The 22,492-nt window shown below is 40.9% G+C and overlaps 1 protein-coding gene across 18 annotated transcripts in view; it reads left to right on the top strand.

The window, feature by feature from the left end:
* The window catches only part of ESR1 (estrogen receptor 1), a 413,977-nt gene that overhangs the window by 120,729 nt on the left and 270,756 nt on the right, over window positions 1–22,492 (top strand). For 10 of the 18 annotated variants that reach the window (XM_082730084.1, XM_082730087.1, XM_082730100.1 and 7 more), the window contains one exon: window positions 21,666–21,856. In XM_082730084.1, the coding sequence (XP_082586210.1) occupies window positions 21,666–21,856 (191 nt within the window). Of the gene's footprint in view, window positions 1–21,665; window positions 21,863–22,492 lie in introns of all 18 variants that reach the window. The other 8 variants (XM_082730096.1, XM_082730094.1, XM_082730083.1 and 5 more) reach the window with 1 other exon arrangement.

Here is a 22,492-nt window from a genome sequence, read left to right as displayed (position 1 = left end):
CAAACTCATAGTTAAATAGTGCTTCCCCACTTCTTCACGCTCATTTCCATCTCTAATGGGAACCTTTCCTCTTGTCCCATTTCTGTAGATGAGAAGTCAAGGTGGTCAGCTCAAATGTCAACCTCTACCCGCTGGATTTTTCACCTGGCGTTCTCTCAAATGGTCATGGTGCACACATTGCACATTTTCTGGGTGTTTCCAATATGGAAATTGACATAGGATGGTTGCAGATAAATTTCTTTTTTTTTTCTTGCAGATAAATTTCTCTATGAATTTTATTAATTTTATAGGTTAGAGTAATTTAATGGAATTATTTATTAGTGGATATATTCACTTACTCACCAAATTTTATTCAATGTTGATCGTGTACTGACTTCCATGGTAGCTGTAAAGATTGGACACCTTCGCTGCGATAGACGAATGAGGAAGATGGTAAAATGTAGAGACAATTAAAAAACAGTGGAATAAGAATTGTCACAAAGAAGAGACTACCAGGAAAACTGTGGAGGCCACTTAACTTGATGGAGGGCCCCCAACTAAGAATGCAGAGGTCCAAATGCTTTGATGGGAAGAGTATTTAACCAGGCAAAGACGGGCAGGGCAGGATGTGAAATGAAACCGTGTCTCGTTCCCGGATACTCCCTGCATCTCCCTACCAGTTCTTTCCCAGAATAACTGCTCGATGATTTATAGAGCCAAACTGGTAAATGAACCAAATGAGAGTAAGTTGCTAAGAATCTGGGAAATAATGTTAATACTACCATTTGCTAAAATTTTTTGAGCAGAGTGCGCCGGAGACCCTGATGAAAGACTTAAGTGGAAAATCTTGTTACCACCTTATCCTAACCATTAGAGGTTAGTACTGATCTTACTCTAATCTTCTGGATAAAGAAACTAAGAGTGAGAGAGGGCTGGGGACTTGCCATGATCACATAGCTGGTAATAAGTCAGTACTGGAGCATTCGGGATTCTAAGTCTATAGGCTGGACTCTGGAGCTCAAGTTTTACGCACTATAGTGTGCAGAAAAATTAACTGGAGCTTAATTTACTTGGCAGTTGGTTTGCTAATTCCTTGTAATATTTTTATAGTTAGTTGTGACAATGCTTAAATCTAGATTATGTCCCTGGGCTGCTGCTTTTAGTTTTATGGGAAGTGGCTATTTTTGTGATGCTTGCTAAAAGCACGTTTTAACATTCTTTTTTTCTGTTAAGTAGGAGGATGGTTTTTTCTTCTAATATCAGAAGGATCCATTGAACAACATCCTACAAAGAATTCCTGATAGCAGCCCAATGCTTTTCTCTGTATGTGAAACCTACCCAGTGGTTTTAAATCTGGACAGAATTACTGTGCTCATTTGGCCCAACCCTCTCTTTATGCAGAAAAAAAAAAAAAATCATGAAATCAGTATTTTAAACCAAGGCAGGGCCATAAGCACGAGGTATTCCTACCTCTATATTTCCCAAGCCTATTGATTAAAATCTAGAGAGGGGAAGTGCTTCTCCAAAATATGTCAGCGAGTGCAGGTGGAACAGGACAAGAACCCATGTCGCCTCCAGCCTATGATGTCATCCTTCACATGTGGAGGTATGACCGGCCCATGTTCGCGGAGGACACAGAGGCCATGCTGTCCTCATTGTCATGGTGCTAGCGTGGGGAGTGGAAGCCCAAGGCGAGTGGAATGAAGGAATGTCTGCTGCTGACCTTGCCGAACAGTAACGATGGGGGAAGTGAGGGTGCCAGGCCCCGCCCGTCTGTCTGGACGCGCCGTCTGTCTAACTGGTCCAAGTGAGAATTTGTAACCCTGGTTTGCCACTTCAGTTTTAAGGCTCTAGTGGAAACTTACTTCCTGTACTTACATTTTGATTATTCCCCTTTAGTTCTGATAACTACATCTTATTTACTTTGTGATTGAAGATTTCTTTTCTTGTTTTCCTTCCTTCTGTGTTTGGGGCTTTAAGGTTAGGAATTACTAGATTTCTCTGGGAACTTACACTGAATCCTTTCAGATTTCTAAGTAGGTTGGGTGCTATTTTTGTGTCTCAATTACCAATGTGAAAATGGAACTTGATTTATTTTATAATAGATGTTTCACCTTAGTATTGGCAAAATTAAAAAAAAAAATTCAATCTGTACTTGACCCAGCAGTCAGGTTACAATGTTTTTTTTTTTTTTTTTTTTTTTTTTAATGGTCCCAGTGTTGAAAAACATGCATCTTCTTTGAAGCTAATTAGTAAACCCAACATCGGTTATATAGTGTTTACTATTAAATTTGTAGTTTAATATTGTTCCAGGAAATGAAATGTAAGTTTAATAAGAATGGCAATTGGTGGAACCGTATGTCCTAAGTATAATTCATGTTCCTGATAAACTTGTTACAGAAGGACATGCCTGGCTGATGGGTTACAACCGTACTAACCCGAGAACACTTAACACTGTTTATTCTATAGAAATTTATATTGATCAGGATAGGATTTATAATTATACCAACCTATATTTTTTTTTCACTTTTAATTCTTTCAATGTTATGGAGCTATTAATGAATTTTAACAGCTCTTTAGCTGTTCCACTTGCCAGTGAAAATATATAAAAAGAAGGTATTAATCTTGTAATTCTCAGCACTGTAAAGAGAATCATGTAGAAGTTAAATCTGCTTTTATTAACATTTTATGGCATTTATATGTATGCAGGGAAAATAATTCGAAGTGGTGGAAGCCACTGCAGTGGCTGAAGGGCCACTGAGGTGGCCCTTCTTCCTTCTTTCCTGTTTGGTGAGGAATCGGTTGTGAGAGGGCTATCGGTATGCTCTCAGCAAAATGATTTCCACTGAGAAGCTCAAAACAAAACTACTGCAGTGATATTTTGAGAGGCGTTTGCCCTGTGTTCTGTGCCTTGTCGTCCTTGCGGACAAGCGGTGCCGTGCACAGAGACGATGAGTAGGTCAGTGGCGACTTTTTCTAAGTCAGGACTTGCCCCAACTTTCTAACTGGATCTACACGTAGGAGAGTGATGGGCATGGGGAGGGGGGGCAGAAAGTGAGAAAGATCAATTAAAGCCACATGTCTGCCTGTGTTTTGCTAGATAGTACTGTGAATGACATAAGCTGTGTGAGTCAGAAGGTACATTAGTCTTTTAACCTCCTAGGTAATTTTAGTACATAGGTGAACATTAATTTAATGTGATATCCTATTGGCCTAAGACAGGATGCACCTACAAATGGCCTAATTTTTGTCCAAAACACACTTTTGTCTCTTGACAAGAAAAGCGCAGTGAAGCCCATTATAATGAACGCTCCCACTGTCCAGAGCTTGACTCTGTAGTTTCGCCCCGACCCCCTGCCACCTGCTTCTCTACTTGTGATTTCTTTTTTCTCTGTCAAATAAATAAATAAAATCTCAAAACCCATCATGTTTGGAAATGCCAAATGACTTATAGGATGCCCAGGTAACTTTCAGTTTCAGATAAATAACAACAAATTTTGAGCATTACTGTGTCCTGGGTAATACTGCACTAAAAAATTCTTTGTTGTTTATCTGAAATTCAATTTAACTGGGCGTCTTGCATTTTTATTGGTTAAATCTGGCAGGACTAGCCATGTTGCTTCACTGTTTACTGTGTTTCATTTTTGAAGCCCGAAGGTTATTTTTTTATGGCTCTCCCTTCTAGCAAGCACACAGATGCCTGCCTGTCTTTCCTATCAGGAAAGGAGGCAGGCCAGTATAGAACTCACACACTCATTTTTGTCCTTGTCGTTAATTTTAATGAAGCATGTAGGTTTTGAGTAAGCAAAGAAGGACATATCTGTTCATTCTGTTACCTGGAAATATAGACAAAAGACAAGGGCAGATATTACAATGTAATATTACAAAATTACAAGAGAAATAGGATGTGGTTAAAAGAGCTACCAGTTAGGTAACTTTCATTAAGGGGAGTAGTCTAGGGAGTGCTAGAGAAACAACACTTGGTTGTCTTGGGGGGAAATTCTCGTGTACTTTTGTAGCATTATTAGATTTGAGAAAAGAGTCATTTGGAAAAAGAATTCCCTGAAATGCTTTCTAGAGTGTGAAAGATTTAGAAGAAAAAGCAGGACTTCTATCTAGATAACACAGTAAACAGATCTGCATTTCCCCTTCTCCACCTCTGGTTTGCAGCACATTGGGAGTGGCCAAGTTGATAGCAGAGAACTTGAGCTTGGCCATGGTGGCTTGGAAGACCAGGGTTCCACGTGGGGGCTTGTGGGAATGGTATGTGGCATGGGGGATCTCCAGTGCATGGATTCAAGGGTGATTGCAAAAAAAAAAAAAAAATCTAGGCTATGGGTGGTGAAAAGGAGATACGCTAGAGTCAGTGGGATAAGGAAATGCTCCACTAATCTTCTGAGTATAGGTCAGATAACCGTATGTGTGTAATTTTCTGGGAGAAATGTCTCCGAAGGCTTATGAGTGAGACCACAGGGAATGGAGTGTGAGTGAGAATTTCCAAGGCCTTGGAAATAGTTCCTTTCACTCTCTCCCAACCCAGGGACTTTGAAGAACTCCCAGAGTCATACTCCAAGATGGAGCTGGGAGGGAAGGGTTGGAGCAGGGGCTGGACAGGTTTTTCTCCAGGGTTCTCAGCTTCTTGAGAAACGTGTTGCTTTAGCTGGTGGTAGCCGAGGCCATTGACTAACGGCTGAGTGATTCTGTCCCAGCTGGATGGGAGCCAGGCTTGAGCAGAGAACTGGGAATGGAAAGGCAGCAAATCAAACGTTGGTTTGTTCTCTGTTTTTGCTTTTGGCTTCGTAGCATGCTTATACCTAGCAGAACTGTAGCTGAAGAATCAAGAAAAGTATTTCAGAGCTAAATGTAAAAAGTTATAAATATCACTTATAAAGGTGATAGAGATACATGATGTTGATTCTCCTCTGACCAAGGCTGAGTCTTATATGAGGATGGAGTAAGTGGGGGACACACTGGAAATCTGAGTCTTTATTCCCAGAGATTTCAGGTTCCTTCTGAGTCTGCTGTCTAGACAAAGCCACCGGAAGATACTGTCTAGAAACCGGAGGACGTGCTGGCCACTGCCGTCCGGAAGAGAGAGGAAACTGCAGATGCGAGTGACGTCCTGCCAGGGACTGTGCTAGGGAGCTCGAGACCTTGACGTTTCCAAGGAGTAACAGCACGTAGCTGTTCCCCCCAACCCTCCCCACGTCTCAGCTTTTATTCATTCCATGTCCAAGCTCAGATCGTTAAAAAAAAAAAAAATCACCTGAAAATGTCTCTCAAATGATAGACCTCTAATGCGTAGCACGTTTTGATTCTACAAATGAACCGAGCCTCGTGGAAGCAGATTCTGCTCCATCCTGGTCAGAGTTGGTGAGCACGTCTGTTCTAGAGAGTCCGTGACCCCAGAACCCCCAGGCTTGCCTTTCTCAGCCATGTGTGCGGGAGGTCAGCACTTCCAACGTTGCATGCGGGCCACCATGGGGGTGAGGTGGCCGGGTAGGCCTTTGCTGACCGGTCTGTAATCCCTGGGTTTGGTCTTCAAGAACGTCCTGACATTCCAGAGGGTGCAGGATGGCTGTAGGCCTGGTACATCACGTTGCTCAGGTAGCTGATGGTGGTGGCCAGCTGCTTGGTGGAGGTGGGGGTCAGCTCAGGGATCTGCTGGGTGTTCGGGCTACTTCACTCTCAGGCTCTAGAAAACTTTGCCGTATGTACTCTGCTGACTTCCTGGGTACCACGTTGGACCACTGAAATCACTGTCTGGTGTTTGGTTTGAACTGATCAGTGCAGTTGGCTGACATGCTCTGACCTCACTGTGATGACATTGTGAGACCTCCACCTGGCGTCACTGGATGGCTGACCCAGATTGCTCATTCATTCATTCGTTCATTGGTTTATTCGACAAATATTCATTGACCATCTACTGTATGTCAGGCACTGTTCTAGACACAGTGAGCAGACCATTGAACAAATCAGACAAATCAACAAAGGTTCCATTGGGAAGGTAACTTTCCACGATGATTTGAAATAGGGAGGAGAATGGTACCATGGGGATATCCCAGTGAAAAGCATTTTAGCCTGAGGTCACAGCAGTGAAAAGGCCCTGAGGCAGGGGCATACCTGGTGTGTATTCAACAGAGGGGCCAGGATGACTGGAATTGAGAGGCTGGAGGTGAATAGGAGAGGAGGTAGGGGGGTGTGTGTAGCGGGGGGTGGTGGTTGGAGTAAGTAAGGCCTCTGTAGGCAATTGAAGATTCTGGCTTTTACTCTGAATGAACTGGAGATCCAGTAGAGGGTTTGAAAAGAGGAGTATTGCCTTCTGAATTTTTATTGTGAAAGTTTGCAAACCCTTTTACAGAAATGGAATAATAAAATGACTTCATGTGTTCTAATATGCAGATTTCTCAATTGCATTTCCCCCTGTAAATATTTCTGTATGCATTTCTAAAGGATGATGACTTTTTTTAAATCACAACCACACTAATTACTTGTTTAAAATTAATATTATTTCCTGAAATGTCAAGAATTTGTATTGTTAGGTCCTTCGAAGTTGGAGTGGATGGGATTTTCTATAGTTTTCATGTAGCATGTGAACGAGGAGGTCAAGGATTGCATAGTTTAAAAAAAAGGATTGCATAATTATTAAAATCTCTTCACTGTCCTACATTTATTGGAGGACTACTGTATATTTATTTCAAAATAGGTTTTAAAGATTTACATCAGCATCTCCACTCATGATTTTTACATATTTATTTTTTTCATAAACATTATCTAGTGGCATCAATTCTTCAGCCACAGAAAATGTTGTTATTCCTATTTTCAGAGGGGGAAAAGTGACACAGAATGAACTTACATGTTGAGTAACTTACTCTAGAGAGAGTAGTTTACTCTCTAACTTACCCTTAGAGAACAGTTTAGAAAATTCTGGCAAATTGGAAGTGACTTATCCAAACTTGAAATTTCTTCTGCTTTATAATCTCTTCTTGTCTGTGAGAAGTTTGGGCAGACAATTAAACACATATCAGGGCTGATTTACTAACCTCTTAAGGTATTTCTAGTTATTTTAAGGATATCATGAAACTAGCTCCATATAATTCACTTAATTAAATTCAGTTTATTTACTTATCTTATTTTTAAGACATTTATTTATTTGAGAGAGAAAAAGAGAGAGACAGCATGTGTATAAACAGGAGGAGCGGCAGAGGAAGAGGGAGAGACAAGATGCCCACTGAGCAGGAAATCCCACTTGGGTCTTGATCCCAGGAACCCAGGATTATGACCCAAACCGAGGGCAGATGCTTAACTGCTTAACCGACTGAGCCACCCAGGTGCCCCTGAATTTGATTTAAATACATTCAAAAGAGCTTTTGGCTGCCTCCTATATGTTAGCTATTGCTCTCAGGGATTCCACACTCTAACAGGTGGACAACCTATGTAACTATTTATTGCAATACAGTGTGCAGAGGGTTGAGAAGATGTGGGCACACTGTGTGGAAGTAGCAGAGTGGAGAAGCTGTTAGGATTTCTCTGGGCTAACAGGGCTGGACAAGGGTGTTCTTGGCGGGAAACAATATGAGCAAAGGCATGGCTGGTTGGGAAGTAATTGGCACATAATGGGCTGCTAGAAGGTGGGCAAAGGAACACCAGGAGATGAGTCAGGAGAAAGAGATTGGGGTGTTCCAGAGGGTTCTAGGTACATCGACTGGAAGCATCTTTGCTGCCAGCATTTTTGCTGCAAACATTTTTAGTGCATAATTGGTTGAAAAGCAGTTTTGCCATAAAAGATAAAAGAAAATGGATCAACAGTGGTTTGTTTGACGGTTTGGTTTTATCAAATGGGTTGACAGCTTGGTTTCCTTTCTCTGTTGACACAGTGCTCCCACTTTGTTCAAATATTTTATTTATTTATTTGAGAGAGAGAGAGAAAGAGAGAGAGGAGGGGGGGTGGACAGTCCGAAGGAGAGGGAGAAGCAGACTCCCTGCTGAGCAGGGAGTCCAACATGGGTTTCAATCCCAGGACTCCAGGATCATGACCTGAGCCCAAGGCAGATGCTCAACCGACTGAGCCACCCAGGTGCCCCAGTGCTTCCATTTTCTTATAATTATATAAATCTTAACCCTCATAATAATCTATATAGTGGCACAGAGTTTTGAACACACATTTCCCATAGAATTTTGGAATATCTTATCAATGAACATGTGACATATGTCAAGAATAAAGAGCAGTGTAGACTTTCACAATGCAATAACAGAGCTCCTTTACAAATATGTATCCTTGTATGGGGAAATTGATGCCTCTTTTAAGGAAGGGGGAAATTTTAGCAAAAAAAAAAAAAAAAAAAAAAAAAAGGAAAAAGTACAATGAGGCGACAAATCAAGAAGCAAAAAAGAGAAAAGGAAAACCTCTTTAATCAGCTTTGAAGACAAGTGCCTAGGTGCGATCCACAAAATAACATCTGTTATTTGCACAGGGTTGACATAAATCTCCACTCTACATTTCGAGTTCAATCAAATATTTTGAATTTGTAATAAAGTCTTTTTAATTTTGTTACTCGTTTTTCATGTTTCATTATGTCCTTTTTAATGAATGTCACTCTTCTGACTTTTGTGATTTTATGTTTTACAACAAAATCGCCTCATGGGTGATTAGTTATGCAGTGAAAATACTTGTAACAAAGATGCGTGGGGGGGGGGGATTGGGACACAGGAGGGTTCTAGAAAGCACTGCATATGTTAACCTTAGTCAAAGAGATAATAGTAGCACATCAGAACTCCAGAACTTCCTGAAACTTATGAAATCCCTGGCCCCACAAAGGCATATCACAGACAGCAACCCAATCATCTTTGGCCATGAGACCCATATGGCATGTGGCTCGATACAGGTCCCATGTGTTCCTTGTGTCTCTGAATGACATCATCTACAGCTGTGGTCACGGCTACATCAAAGAGAGATCTACTGTGTCTTCTTAGAAATCCATACCAAAAAATGGACTGTTCTTTGAGCTTGTTTCCTGTTGGGTTGATTGAAAAGTCAAAGAAGAGTAACCCTGAAGATTCAGTTTTAACCTCCACACCTAAGAGAGCCATTGGTCTCTACTCAGAAGAGTTACAATTCTGGTCACTGACTATATTTAAGGATTTGATGAAGTCATTCTGTGCAAAAGAACCTCTATTCCTTTTAAACCATATCCTAGTTGTCTCTTATTCCAGAATCATTCATTTGCTTTGGAGCTCTTTGCAGCCATGTGCACTAGCCTGGGCAGAGAGACACAGTAGATGAATTCTGCTTACTTTGTCTTTGATATCTCAGCTGTATTTTCTTCTGTTCAGGTTCCTGCTTCAATTATTGCTGGTAGAGCCAGTGAACTAAGAAAATGTCCAAAACAAAGAGGTACTTCCCCCCTTTCCTTTGTCTCTCCATTTCTTGTTTGCCTTCCCTCTAGTTTTTTCCCCTTCTGTTTCTCATGCCTCTTTTAGAGAAGCAACTTTTTAATTTATTTATTTATTTTTTGTGGGCAGGTCATGTTAGCCGTTATAAACACAATGGCCCTCCCTGACAGCTCTCTGTGATGGAATGGGTGTTTGTCATTTTAAATCGGTCATGGTCACGGGAGGGAGAGCTGAGCAGACTGAAAGGCAGTATTGCCATCTTTTGCCGGCTCATCTGTACATATTTTATTACTCTTGGGAAAGAGTTTTAGAAAATGGGCTATGCATTCATGAGATCCATTGAAGAAATTCTAGCTGGTCAGAGATGTGCCATTGGTCAGAGGCATGGAATAGAATCATGATCCTACAATCATGGAGCTGGACAGGAATTTAGAGAACATGGTTGGGGTTTCTTCACTCACAGAGAAGCAGCTGAGACCAGAGAGGTTTGGTGACTTGATTCAGCACATGTAGCTGTTACCGGCAGCCTTTTGTCTAAAACCCAGGGATTCTTACCCAGAACTTTCTAGAACTTTCTAGAACAGTCTAGAACTTTCCAACCTCAGTACTCTGCCTCTTGTTTTAAAAAAAACCAAAATTCAACTCAGTCAGTTTGAAGATTTAGTTGGCTTTATTAAACAATTCATGAATAAGTGAATATCTCTTCTAGCAAGGACAAGGCCACTCTGAGGAGTTGTACAGAATGGAAGGTTTTTACAGGAAGGAGGGTGGGGCAAGAGAGATAGACAGAAAAGAAAAGGAAGGATTATTCCAGGCAAGCTCTTCTCTTAGGGGGAATGGCAGGGGTCTTATTATGCCAATGACCTCATCTTTCTTTGTGGGATGGTGTAGGCACAGGTGACGGATTGTCTAACTGATCCATCTCAGAAAATTCCCGATTGATATTTTAAGACTTAACATTTCTGGGGAGATTGAAACTGCAGTTCGGTTAGGGATCCAGCCCTGGCTTGCTGACCTGAGGCTTTAACCCACGTGATGCCATTTTGGGCCTCTGGTTTTCTTTTAAATAGTCCCTTGTTTAAAAGAAGTCCTGAAGTTTATTGTATTTGTTGCAGTATGATCTTTAATGGCATGCAGGTTCCCAAATAATCTTTGTAAGTAAAAATTTCCATTTGCTGTTCTAGATATGTTTGTGTGGACTTTTTATGTGGTGACATGTTGTTCCTATCTCTTGGAGGGTCATAAAATGAATGATTTATGAATCACATTAAAAAACCAACCAGAGGCCAGTGTTAGAGCACGACTGTATTTCCCAGAGGCTCACGTTTGTCTTCCTCTTGGAGTTGTCCACTTTCTGAGGGCAGAGGTGATCCTTCTGTTCCTTCTGTCCCCCTCTCTTACTGCTCCTCCCCTCTCCTCTCCTCCTTTTGCAGCTGTCCTCTGCCCCCCTGTACTCCCTGGGTGGGGGGGCAGTAGGTAGATGCTTATGCGATGCTGTTCAATGAATGAATGAATTTCTTAGTATTTCTGCATATGGGTAGGTTTTATCCTCCTTTTATATGTCATACTTTGTGTGGAAATTAGGCTGGAAATCAGACTTGTTTTAAGAAGGTGTGGTGTCACACCACAGCGCCTCTCTTGTCTTATCTCTTTTATGTCATCCCTATGCCTTGTTTCTTGCATCCCACTTTGGGCTTCTTGCCCTCACGGTTCATTAGCACTTGCAACAGGTTGGTGTGACTAGAGAAAGGAGAGGTGATGAAACTCAAATCAGGTCATTTGGTTACACATTAGGAGCCGAGAACAGATAAAAAGATATTGACTAAATGGGGTTTTTAGGGAGCTTTCTGCCAGGCTATCCTTGTTTCCCATTAGTGTGGAAAATCAACACTCACTTGTATTTTGGGGTGAAGATATTTCTCTTAAGTGAGTGGGAAAACCTCTTGACATTTTATAGAGAGCCTTCCATTTTTAATGGTGAATGCTAATGTTTTTTGTGCAGAGCTTCAGAACCCTTATGTATGGACATTAACAACACAACACTTTCCAGTTGTTTATGAGTTAAAATTTAGATATTTTATGTAATCATATCTTAAGGAAATATTCAAACTTTCATCTAGTTCTTCTCCTGTATTGTTGTCAGCTCCCTTAAATTCTGTTTCCAAGGACCTCAACAGAGTTCTCAACCTTTGCACTAGACATTGGATTAGCATTTTCCCTTAAAAAACTACTATTGGCTGGGTAATAAATAGCCGTGGGCACTTTCAGCTGGGATTATTATTTATGAGATTAGGGATGATATCTGAAGTAAGGATTTTTGTTCCCAGAGCATGCAAAATACTCTTCTTTGGCTCTTGCTGCCTTTGGGTGGAGCGCCAAGGATTCCATTCTCTGTTGGGAGTCGGGGCTCTGGGATCAGACTGCCTGATTCCTTGACCCCACTGTTGCTTGATTGTATGACTTTTGTGAGCTCCTTATCCCTCTGTACCTCAGATACCTAACTTCTAAAACAAGTGCAGTTATAATAGTAGTGCTTGGTGTAGTTTAAGGGTTCAGTGGATCAATGACTTGTAAGGCGTTCAACAATAGGGCCCGCTATGACCATCCTTTACTTGCCTATTCTCCCAGATCCCCTTATCTTGTTAGGTCAGGGGTCAGGCTGGTCTTCCAGAAATGTAGGGTGTGGTTTGAACTTCGGGCAGAACTTTGAACCAGCAGCTGAAGCTCTCTCCCTAGGTCATTTGGTGGAGCTGACTTTCAATGGTATGTACCACCAGTCATTTTTTTGGAAGGAGTTCTCTTTTCCATCTCTCAGGGAAGAATGTTCTCTGCCTCTTTTTATTAACCAGAAGACACACAATCAATACAAACAAGAACTACACTCATTAAATGGTTAGTATGAGGCAAGAGATAGATGATGCTTTCAGATGAGCATTGTAAAGGGGCTGGAGTCTTTGGAGTGACTTTTCTCATCCAGAAAATAATTCTTAGCTTGCTTAAGATATTAAAATTGCTTAAAGACCTTGCCCACAAAATACATGTGACATTGGTTAATGGGTTACTCAAACCTGGCCCAGGACTCAGTTAACTTGGGCTTTTCTCAAAATGAGATTCAGTATTTATCCTTGCTGGACTCTACCATTTTTGATCAACTTTTACATTTTTTTTTTTTTTAAAGAATGTCTGTTTACTGCCATGGAAAATGAGATTATATTAAAATTCAAAGACAAACCTTTATAGAGAGTGGAAAAACCCACAGGTAAGTTCTAGTCCTAGACATCAATCACCGCTAACTTAGGCCCATTCATCTTTATATTTACAGCAGAGAGAAATATACAGGAAGCCACAATCAGATCGATATATTTGTTGCTACATACACAGGCATCAATAATTGGCTTCTTATTAACTTGATACATCATTCTGTTACTGCAACAAATTGAACTAATGCCTCTTGCAAAGCTGTTCTTAATTCTTTGTTGATGGATTTATTCACTATTTATGAGATACATTCTTTGCGTAAAGTACCATACCAGGTGTTTTGGTGATAAAAAAAATATTTAAAATATAGTTTGCCTACTTTTGAAAACCTATAGCCTAGCTAAGAAGGCAAGACACACAGTATGGGACATATAATTTTATTCATTCCATAATCGACTGTCTGTGCTTTGTTGGAAATTGGAAAGCAAAGGTGACTGTAATAGGATCTCTTTCCTGGAGATTCACAGTGACTACCAATGATGATGATGATGACCATTCCAGAGAGTTCTATAGGTGATATTCGAGGAGCACATGTTGGTTATTGATAGATTCAGTGGTGGCTATCTGACTCGGCATTTTTCCCTCAGGAGATTTTGCCTTTTGGCCAAGATAGGAAGCTGTGTGGGCAAAAAGGTCCAGAGAGGGACTGCCTTGATCCGAGAAGGGCAATGCATAAGATTAAATCTGCATTTCTCCTGTAGGCTGGGAGTTCTCAGTCTGAAGTCTTTTGGGGAGACCATTTTCGGGCTTCAGAGGCCAATGAATACCCTAAGATTATAAGCGAAATCTGCATTTCTGTAAATAAGGGTATTTTCCTGTGCTCTGCCATCCAAAGAAGATTAAGAAGGCTTACCACATGTTGAGGAAACATGAAGGATTTCCAATAGGGGTCCATTTTGCAGGGGAGAGCTATCACTTCTGCTGTGGTATGGAGGACGGGTTTGTGATATGGGAGTGTCCAGGTGTAGAGTTGGGACGGCTTTCACCATGTCCATAACTCATTCAATTGGCAAATACTTTCTAATCACTTTACTGTGTGTCTGGCTGCTGAGCATGAGCTGGTTGACCATGCTAAGTAAAGGGGCCACAGTCCCTGCCGTGGTGTGGTTTATGGCGCATAGGGTAATAATAATGAAACAGAGCACAACAAAATGCCGATTCATAGCACCAACGTGTATTTAAGCACTGGTTTATTCAACCGTTGTTTCTAGAGTAGGCTCTCTTCAAGGCACTGGGGAATGAAACTTACATTTTCTAAGTTGGGAAGTTATATAATAAATTAAAATTTGGTTTGAAGTCGGGTAGTGATGTGTTAAGAGGGTGTAAGAGGGTGAAAGTCCTAGAAAGACTACTTTAGCAAGATCAGAAATGATACTTGAGAAGGTAGGGAAGTGCATGGATTGGGAGCAAGTCAGGGAAAAGGGCTTGGAGACATGGAGGGGCTTGGTGTTTGTGGGGCAGTTGGGAGTCAGCGTTTGTAACTCAGTGATCAGGGAGGGAGTGTGAGGAGTCAGTCCCTGTTGGAGTGATGGGCAGGACATGGATCATGCTGGGTTTTCTTGAATTTTATTCTTGATGTGGTAGGAAGCTGCCAAGGGTTTTATATAGGGGAGTGTGACTCTGACTCTGTGTGTTTGTTTAATATACCACCAATGAATTAATGCAATTCCAACACCATCTACCTGGATTGCATTAGACCCTGTAGGTTAAGGGCTCAGTCTTACAAGACTGCCCCTACTTCAGATACCAATCACAAGCCCAGGTTTTCACTTGTGCTTCTAACTATAAACCAGACATAAATCAGAGGTTCCCATGAACCCCTTATTGGGTTCAATTGAGAGTTGTTCCCAGAACTCAGAGAAATATTTTATTTACTAGATCACCAGGTTTTTTGTTTTGTTTTGTTTTTAATAAAGCAATACAAATTAGGAATAGCCAGGTGGGAGATGTTTAGGGGAAGGCATGGGGAAAGGGTCTGAAGCTTCCTTGTCTTCTCCAGGTACACCATTTCTCCAGCAACTCCTCAAATTTCAACAACCTGGAAGCTCTCTGAACCCTTTCCTTTTGGGTTTTTATGGAGGCTTTATTATGTAAATGGAATTGGTTAAATTGCTGGCCAGTGGTGACGGATTCAGCCTCCAGCCCCTCTCCCCTGGAGGCAGGAGGTGGGGTGGCAGGAGACTGAAAGTTCTAACTCACCATTTTGGATGGTTTCCCTGGCAACCAGCCTTCATTCTTGGGTGGGATCCAAAAGTCATCTCATTAAAGTATAAGATACACCTTTGTTGCTCACCTATCAGTTGGGAAATTCCAAGGGTTTCAGAAGCTCTGTGCAAGAAATGGGACAAAGACCAAATATATATATTCTTTTTTTTTTATAATTTTTTATTTTTTATAAACATATACTTTTATCCCCAGGGGTACAGGTCTGTGAATCACCAGGTTTACACACTTCACAGCACTCACCAAAGCACATACCCTCCCCAATGTCCATAATCCCACCCCCTTCTCCCAAACCCCCTCCCCCCAACAACCCTCAGTTTGTTTTGTGAGATTAAGAGTCACTTATGGTTTGCCTCCCTCCCAATCCTCAACAGATGAATGGATCAAGAAGATGTGGTATATATACACAAATATATATATTCTTATTAGAAATCATAGTATCACAGGGAGTGAAAAGATGGCTGCTTCACTGGGGAGAGTCCAGGATGTGTGTAATCTAGCTCTTGGAGGTAAGAAAAGCTCCCTGGAGAAAATTAAGCTCAGGCTGTGACTATAGGGTAAATAGGAGTTATTCTGGGGCCAGGCAGAGGGAAGAGCCTGCTTGAATGCCTTGGTTGAAGTGGGTTTTTTGGAAAAGATACTGAGTTTAGTTTTGTGCACATTAATGACCCAAATTGTGGGTCATTCAAGAGGAGCTGGAAAGTGGGTAGTTTGAATCCACATCTGAAGTCCAGGAGAGGGATGTAGGTTGGTAGTTGAGTGTGGTCACACACAGGGCCAAGATTCCCACAAAGAAAATGTCCGCTAAGGATGACAGATGGCTGACGGCAGAGCTCTGAGGAACAGTGACATTTAGGAGCCTGGTAGAGGAAGAAAATATTGCAACAGAAACAGGTGTAGAGTAGTGTCAGACAGATGATAATCCATTATCTAACTAGTTGTCAAGAGAAGTGGTGAAGACTTGTGCTGTAGGAATTCAAAGTTGAACCAGTGTGAGTTGGAACACTTAGGGTAAGCCTTATGGAAGATGGGGAACTACAGCTTAGTTTTCTGTGATAAGTGAGATGTGATGGCTGAAGGGAAGCGGAGATAGCACAGATGGTGGTATGAGTAATTTCTCAGAGATGGAGTTGATAAAATTTTCCTCAGGGAGCTATAGAGAGAACAATACTGGTTGGAGCAGGGAATTCAGGAATTTGAGCTTAATTCTATATGTTGGAGATTTTAAAATTTCACTTTCCTGATTTATCAGAATTAAATTAAAGACTTAAAGCCACAAGTCTGAGAGTTCATTTATGTGTGTTTTCTAGAAAAGACAGTTTCAGAGTCTTCTCTGTATTATTAAACAGGTCCCCGAGGCCCCCCAAAGGGTAATGACCCTCATATATACATAATGAGAAGTTATTGAAAGGTGAAAGTTGTATTTTATGACCGTTCTTTTGACAGTGGCAGGCAGGCTGAGTTTGAGGACTTGTGAGAGGCAGGAGGACTAATTTTAGTAATTCAATCGTAGGGTTATTTATGTCTTAGGCAAGAATAACGCAAACAAGGAATGCAAAGATAGGCATAGTGTTTTGAAGAAACAACTGATATAATTTGGTGATGGATTAGATGGAAGAGGTTCATTTAGCACGTATTCATCAAGGACCTAAACGTGTGTCAGTTAAAACTGGGAGCAAATGAGACATGATCTGTGCCTTCCTGGAACTCACTGTTTAATAGGGGGAACATATATTTGTCAATAATCACTCAAGTATAGGACTGGGAATTGTGGTAAGCGTCATCAAGAAAAAATATAAGGCCCTCTGGGTGCATATAACTTTGGGGATTTGATTTGGGGATTAGAGTCTCATGAGGTTATCCCACTGGCACTTAATTACACCCCATCTCTAGGGTGTGGACATCTGTTGGTTTTTTTCACTTAGCTTTGCAAAAATGTTTCTTCTAGAAACCAAAAGCTTTAAAAAATTAAAAAAGAATTCTTGACTTATCAGGTGAATCCCTTTGGATTGGCTGGTACCATGGTTTGTGGTTGGAAAACAAACAGTATTTCATTCTGTTGAGCTTTAAACTCTTCCTTTGATCAATGAAAATCTTGATAAATGCACTTTGTTATGCTCTGTTGTGATTTGGTCTAAGAGAGTCCACTCTCTGGACCCAATATGAATGCCTTCGGACTTCTCTCTTCATCATATTGAATATATATTATCAGTAGGCACCCACTGGGAAATATTTAGTAGTCCATGGGTATAATGAAAAGGGAACTAAATCTAGTCAGTTGAGTTTCCAGTTTCCAAGCTGCAGTGGTGTTGTCTCTCATTTTCTGATCTCATGTTTCTGCCTTTCTTTTCTCTGCCAGCATCACTCTGTTCCTAAGCACTTGTGTACCTCCGAACTGTGATGTGTTCAGTCACTGACAACACATCCCTCCATTTTGCCCTTAAGCTTCCACCTTACATCTTTTTAGAGAATCTTTAGACATACCTGGAAGGCTGAAGAGCATTTAACTTGGTAAACTAGTCAACTTCTTATCTGCGTCTTGTGAGAATGTGCCCAAGATGAGGAACTATTGAGGTTTCATGACAATTCAGTGAGAAAGGGATAAGAATTCTATAAAGACAGACATCTTTTAGCAAATTAGCTAAAGAATTAAAATTTTCAGCTATAATAAGGAGATAAGGGAGGCAGAACTTGAATACATTTAGCTCATGAAAATGAGAGTAATTAATTTTGGTTTTATAAAAATAAGGAGAAACCAAAGGGCCTCTGAGGCTGACTGAGGGGAAGAAATATTGCCCTAAACATGGTATAAAGCATTTCCTACCAAAGAAGCATGAAGCCAAGATTGCCATGTCTTTGACAGATGCAGCTGGGCAAGGCCAGGGAGAGGGAGGTGGAAAAAGATGAGTCTGAGACCTCTAATGAGGCTCTTCCCTGGGGGCTGATCTAACCGCAGGTCAGTGCCTGGCCTACCCTTGCGGCTTGGTCTGAGTCCAGGCACAGACACCTCCCACTCTGTTCCTTTCCACTACAATGATGAGCCAAGTTAGTCTGCATACTGGGGACACAGATCTCTGTCTGGAGGCAGTTGTACCAAATTACTTTGGCCTAATGGATATTCCAGAAAACCTGAACCTATTCCAAGGCACCACAGTGCTTTGCAGACCACGAGAAGATCTCGCTTGCCTTTTAGGTTGATCCGGATTATATTTTTCATGACATCCCTGTTTAGAGCATTCATAGAGCAGGGTTGGGCCAAAACAATAACCAACAGTGTTACATATATGATTTTCCAAGTTGGATAAAAAAGTTCCTTTATGGGGAGGAAATATGGCCTGAGTAGCTTTCTCTCTTCTTTTTGGAGGCCTTCGGGTTTTATGCTCTATGTCTGCAGTAGATTTTCCATATTCCATATTCCAGGGACATCTGAAAAATAAAGTGTACATGGAAGACATTTTGCAGATAGCATATATCTCTGCTAGATCTGGGGAAAATGAGCGTTTGCAATTAAACTTTTATCAGTACTTTTAAAAACAATATTGGCATATTCCATTTATATTGTAAAAGTGATCAATTTATTGATTCAGTCATTGGTTAATTCATTTAATATCAATATTTATCGAGTCTCTATTTTGGATGAGGCACTATACTATAAACAGTTGGGGTTCCAAAGATGAATAAGACATGAACAACTTAGCAGCAATGGAGACACACAAATGTACAATTGAAGGGGTAAGAATGGTTGGTAAGAGAGGTGCATTGTTGGTAGGAATGCAAAATAGTGCGGTCAACATGGGAGAAAAAATATGGCGGTTCTACACAAAATTAAAAATAGAGCTACTATATGATCCAACAGTCCCACTTCTGGGCATATATCCAGATGAGTTGAAATCAGGCTTTTGCAGAGAGATTGGAACATCTGTGTTAATAGCAACATTATTCAAAATATGGAAGCCGCCCAAATGTCCATTGTCTTTTGGTGGATGAATAGATAAAATATGGTACAAATGTACGATGGAATATTGTTCAGCCTCAAAAAGAAAGGAAATTCTGACACTACAACATGGCTGAACCTTGAGGACATTATGCTAAGTGAAATGAACCGCTTATAAAAAGACAACTAGTATATGATTCTACATATATGAATTATCTAGAGTAGTCAAATGCATAGAGATTGAAAGTAGATGGTGATTGCCAGTTCCTGGGGGGAGCAGTAAATGGGGAATTGCTGAATGCGTGTGAAGTTTCAGTTTTGTGAGATGGAAAAGCTCTGGAGATTGGTTACCACTGATGTGAATAACCTAACGTTATTGAACTCTACACTAAAAAATTGTTAAGATGATACATTTTTATGTTACATTTATCCTACCACAGTTTAAAGATTTGCAGTATTTTATTATGCAGTGATGGATGGAAGTGGCCCGATACTTTGGAACTTTTGTCCATGCATCTATTATTCATTCCTGCCTTCCTTCGTTCAGCAAATGTGTATGAAATGTCTGCTGTGGGCTGGGCCCTGAGCTGGGTATGGAGGCTGCAGTACTTTAGATTTATAAGGCCTTGAAACTGTCAGTGTCCAGCTAGCTAACCACACTGCCCCTGAAAGGCACTGAGCCTCTATAGTTAAATATTCACAGCTGCTTCCTACTGATTTGAATCATGCATAAGATGTTAGTAAACGAGCAGGTTGATTGGGGAGAGGGGAGTTCAACAGCATTGTGATTAAATGGAAGGGGATAGACAGAAGACTATGAACTGGAACCGAAAATGGCAAGCCAGTGCTCTCTAAAGATATTAAAAAATAAAGAACTTGCATTTGAGGCTGACAGACTAAGAGCTGTGTCATTCAGAATGGAAAAAAAATTGGCCTAGTCAGATGCGCTCAACGCAAGGAGCTAGTATTTTGTGAGTATTATGGCAAGTATTGTTTGAGAACCAATGCCACAAAATTGTGGACAATATCAGTGAGTGATCAGGGCAGGAAAGGATCATAAAATTTGAGCTAAAAGGAAAGACAGGGCATGTGAAAGGGAGGGCCAGTGAGAAAGTCAATGTGGTCATTTGGGTGTGCAATAGAGGCAGGAAGCATGAGTTTCTTTAATCAGAGGCCCTGGAAGCTCTGTCTTCAATTCATTTGATCTCATCTTAGGTTGCTTTTTTTTAAAAAAAGTATTTTTTTATTATTTTTTTGAGATTTTATTTATTTGTTTGAGAAAGAGATTATGAGCAGGGGGAGGGGCATGGGGACAAGCAGACTCCATGCTGAGTGAGGAGCCCCGCAGTGTGGCTGGATCCCAGGATCCTGAGATCATGACCTGAGTCAAAATCAGGGGCTGAGCTGCCCAGGTGTCCCAGCTCCCCACCCCCCACCCTTTGGTAATCTTATAGAAACCTTCACTCCATCTATCCTTCAAATATCTTTCAACTTTTCTGTTTTTCCTATACATTCTGAAACATTCGATGAGTTTTAATACATTATTGAGTGCCAGCTATGTACCAGGCACTGTGGTGGGCTCTGACCATACACCCTCAATTCTCCTCCACTGCTTTTATTTGGTCGCACATGCCTAGTAAATCCTGGGTTGATACTTTCTCTCTGTCTTCTTCAGGGTGTCTTTGTTGAGGCTGTTCCTTCTACCTGTGTCTTTAATCCCAATTCTATACTTCCCTTGGCTTTGTTCTGTTCTGCCCTTATCTCCACCCCCAATTCTTCCCTCTCTATTGCTCATTCCCTTCAGTCTAGATAAGTCTTCTGCTTCTATTCTGAAAATATATATTTTTTAAATCTTTATATTCTTTAGCGAGCACCCCACCCCATCTCTTCTCTACCCATTCTCATCCAAGTTCTCAAAAGAATGGTCTTCACTCATTTTCATTTCCTCCTACTCCGTTTTCTGTTCCACCCACTGGCTTTTGACTTGTGCTTGGATACCTCTACTGAAGCTCCTTGCTAAGGTTCCTCTTTGTCAAATCCTACTACATTTCATCAGTCCTTGCTTTATTGGATTTCTCTGCTCCACTTGGCACTGTCGATCACTCTTCCTTCTGAAAGCTTTCTACTTCCTTAAAACTTTTTACTTCTCCATTTCCTTGGTTCTCCCAGAACTTACTATTAATTCTTAGGTTTCTTTCTGGGATATGCTTCCTCTATGAACATTTTAAAGGTTGAAGTAATCGTCTGTGTTTCTCTGCTCTTCTTAGTGTACATGCACTTAAAGAGGAGTATTGAGTATTAGATGGCATCCTTAAGTTACAGTCAAGTTATAGAAACTGATTTCCAGGGTTACATGGTAACGATGACATAAACATCTGAATTGTTATATTTCTATACATGTTCCATGTCGTTCATCAGTTCATTTGAGTTTCAAATGCCCCAGCTCCTTTTTGCTTGTCTCTATTTCCTAAAGATCCTTAGTGTGTCTAGAATTAGAATAAGCATTGGTCTCTTATCATTCTGCATTAATTGTGAATTCCTGGGGAAAAAGAAGAATAAATCTATTAAAAATCAGTTAATTTCATTTTGTCATTTTCTAGATAATATATTCTAGTGTAGGCAGTCCATTTCTTAAGCAAGTTTGCAATAAACAATTTCCCTTCAAGGTTAATATAATAGGCAAACACCTTTTGCTGTAACAGCTGGCAAGAGGTAATGAAAGATTAGCTTACATTATGATTCATTATTTCAAAATGTCAGAATAAAGTGGATCTGCTGTATCCCCCAAGCCTCTTATTCTGTAGAAGAGCGTGCATGTTTTGCTTTTCTATGTTAATAGATTCACTGTTTTTATTTTCTCCTATTTCTTTTTTTCTAGGCCAAATTCAGACAGTCGACGCCAGGGTGGCAGAGAGAGATTGGCCAGCACCAGTGACAAAGGAAGCATGGCCATGGAGTCTGCCAAGGAGACCCGCTACTGTGCAGTGTGCAATGACTATGCCTCGGGCTACCATTATGGAGTCTGGTCCTGTGAAGGCTGCAAGGCCTTCTTCAAGAGAAGTATTCAAGGTAATAGTGTGTTAAAAACAACTTATTCTACCTTTAATTCTGAGGGGAAGCAACTGAAGAAGGAAGGCATGTAGGAGCAGCTATTTGTAAAAGAAAACACTAATACTTGGTAGGTCCGCTAGTATCTTTGGTAGAAACAGGGAGAAAAAAAACTTTTCAGGAGAAAGAGTTGACAGAGCCCAGGACAGTTGTGGCTGAGTAATTATGCTTTCTTCACTGGCAAGATCCAAGCAGTCCTGAGCAACTCTATGGGAAGAGGACTTCAATAGCTGAGTCTCGAGAGGTCTGTGCCCTGATTAGGGAAGACAGGCACCTAGGCTTATATGATACAGTGGAAGACAGTGTAATAGCCTAAACATGATTACCTCTCCACCTTGGCTGTTTCCAGATATGCATTCTGTTTTGCTCTTTGCTCTAGAGCACCAATTCTTTCCATCAGTTCTAACTCGACTGGTTCTTCTCTTGCACTTTGTCCCTCTCTTTGTTGTCTCCTGGGTGATATGACTTGTTGCTAAAATGAAAAGACTCAATGGCTGGTGACCTGTAAGAGGGGACATGTTATCAGCATAAGCAGTTAATAAGCAACATTTCATTCACCTGTGTGCCTTGATCCTCTTTGGTGTGTGGCTTACCAAG

The sequence above is a fragment of the Mustela nivalis genome, assembly GCF_964662115.1.
Source record: "Mustela nivalis genome assembly, chromosome: 5".
NCBI classification, from domain to species: Eukaryota; Metazoa; Chordata; class Mammalia; order Carnivora; family Mustelidae; genus Mustela; species Mustela nivalis.
The sequence above is the reverse complement of the archived record's forward strand: the minus strand, read 5'-3'. Positions and strand labels throughout refer to the sequence as shown.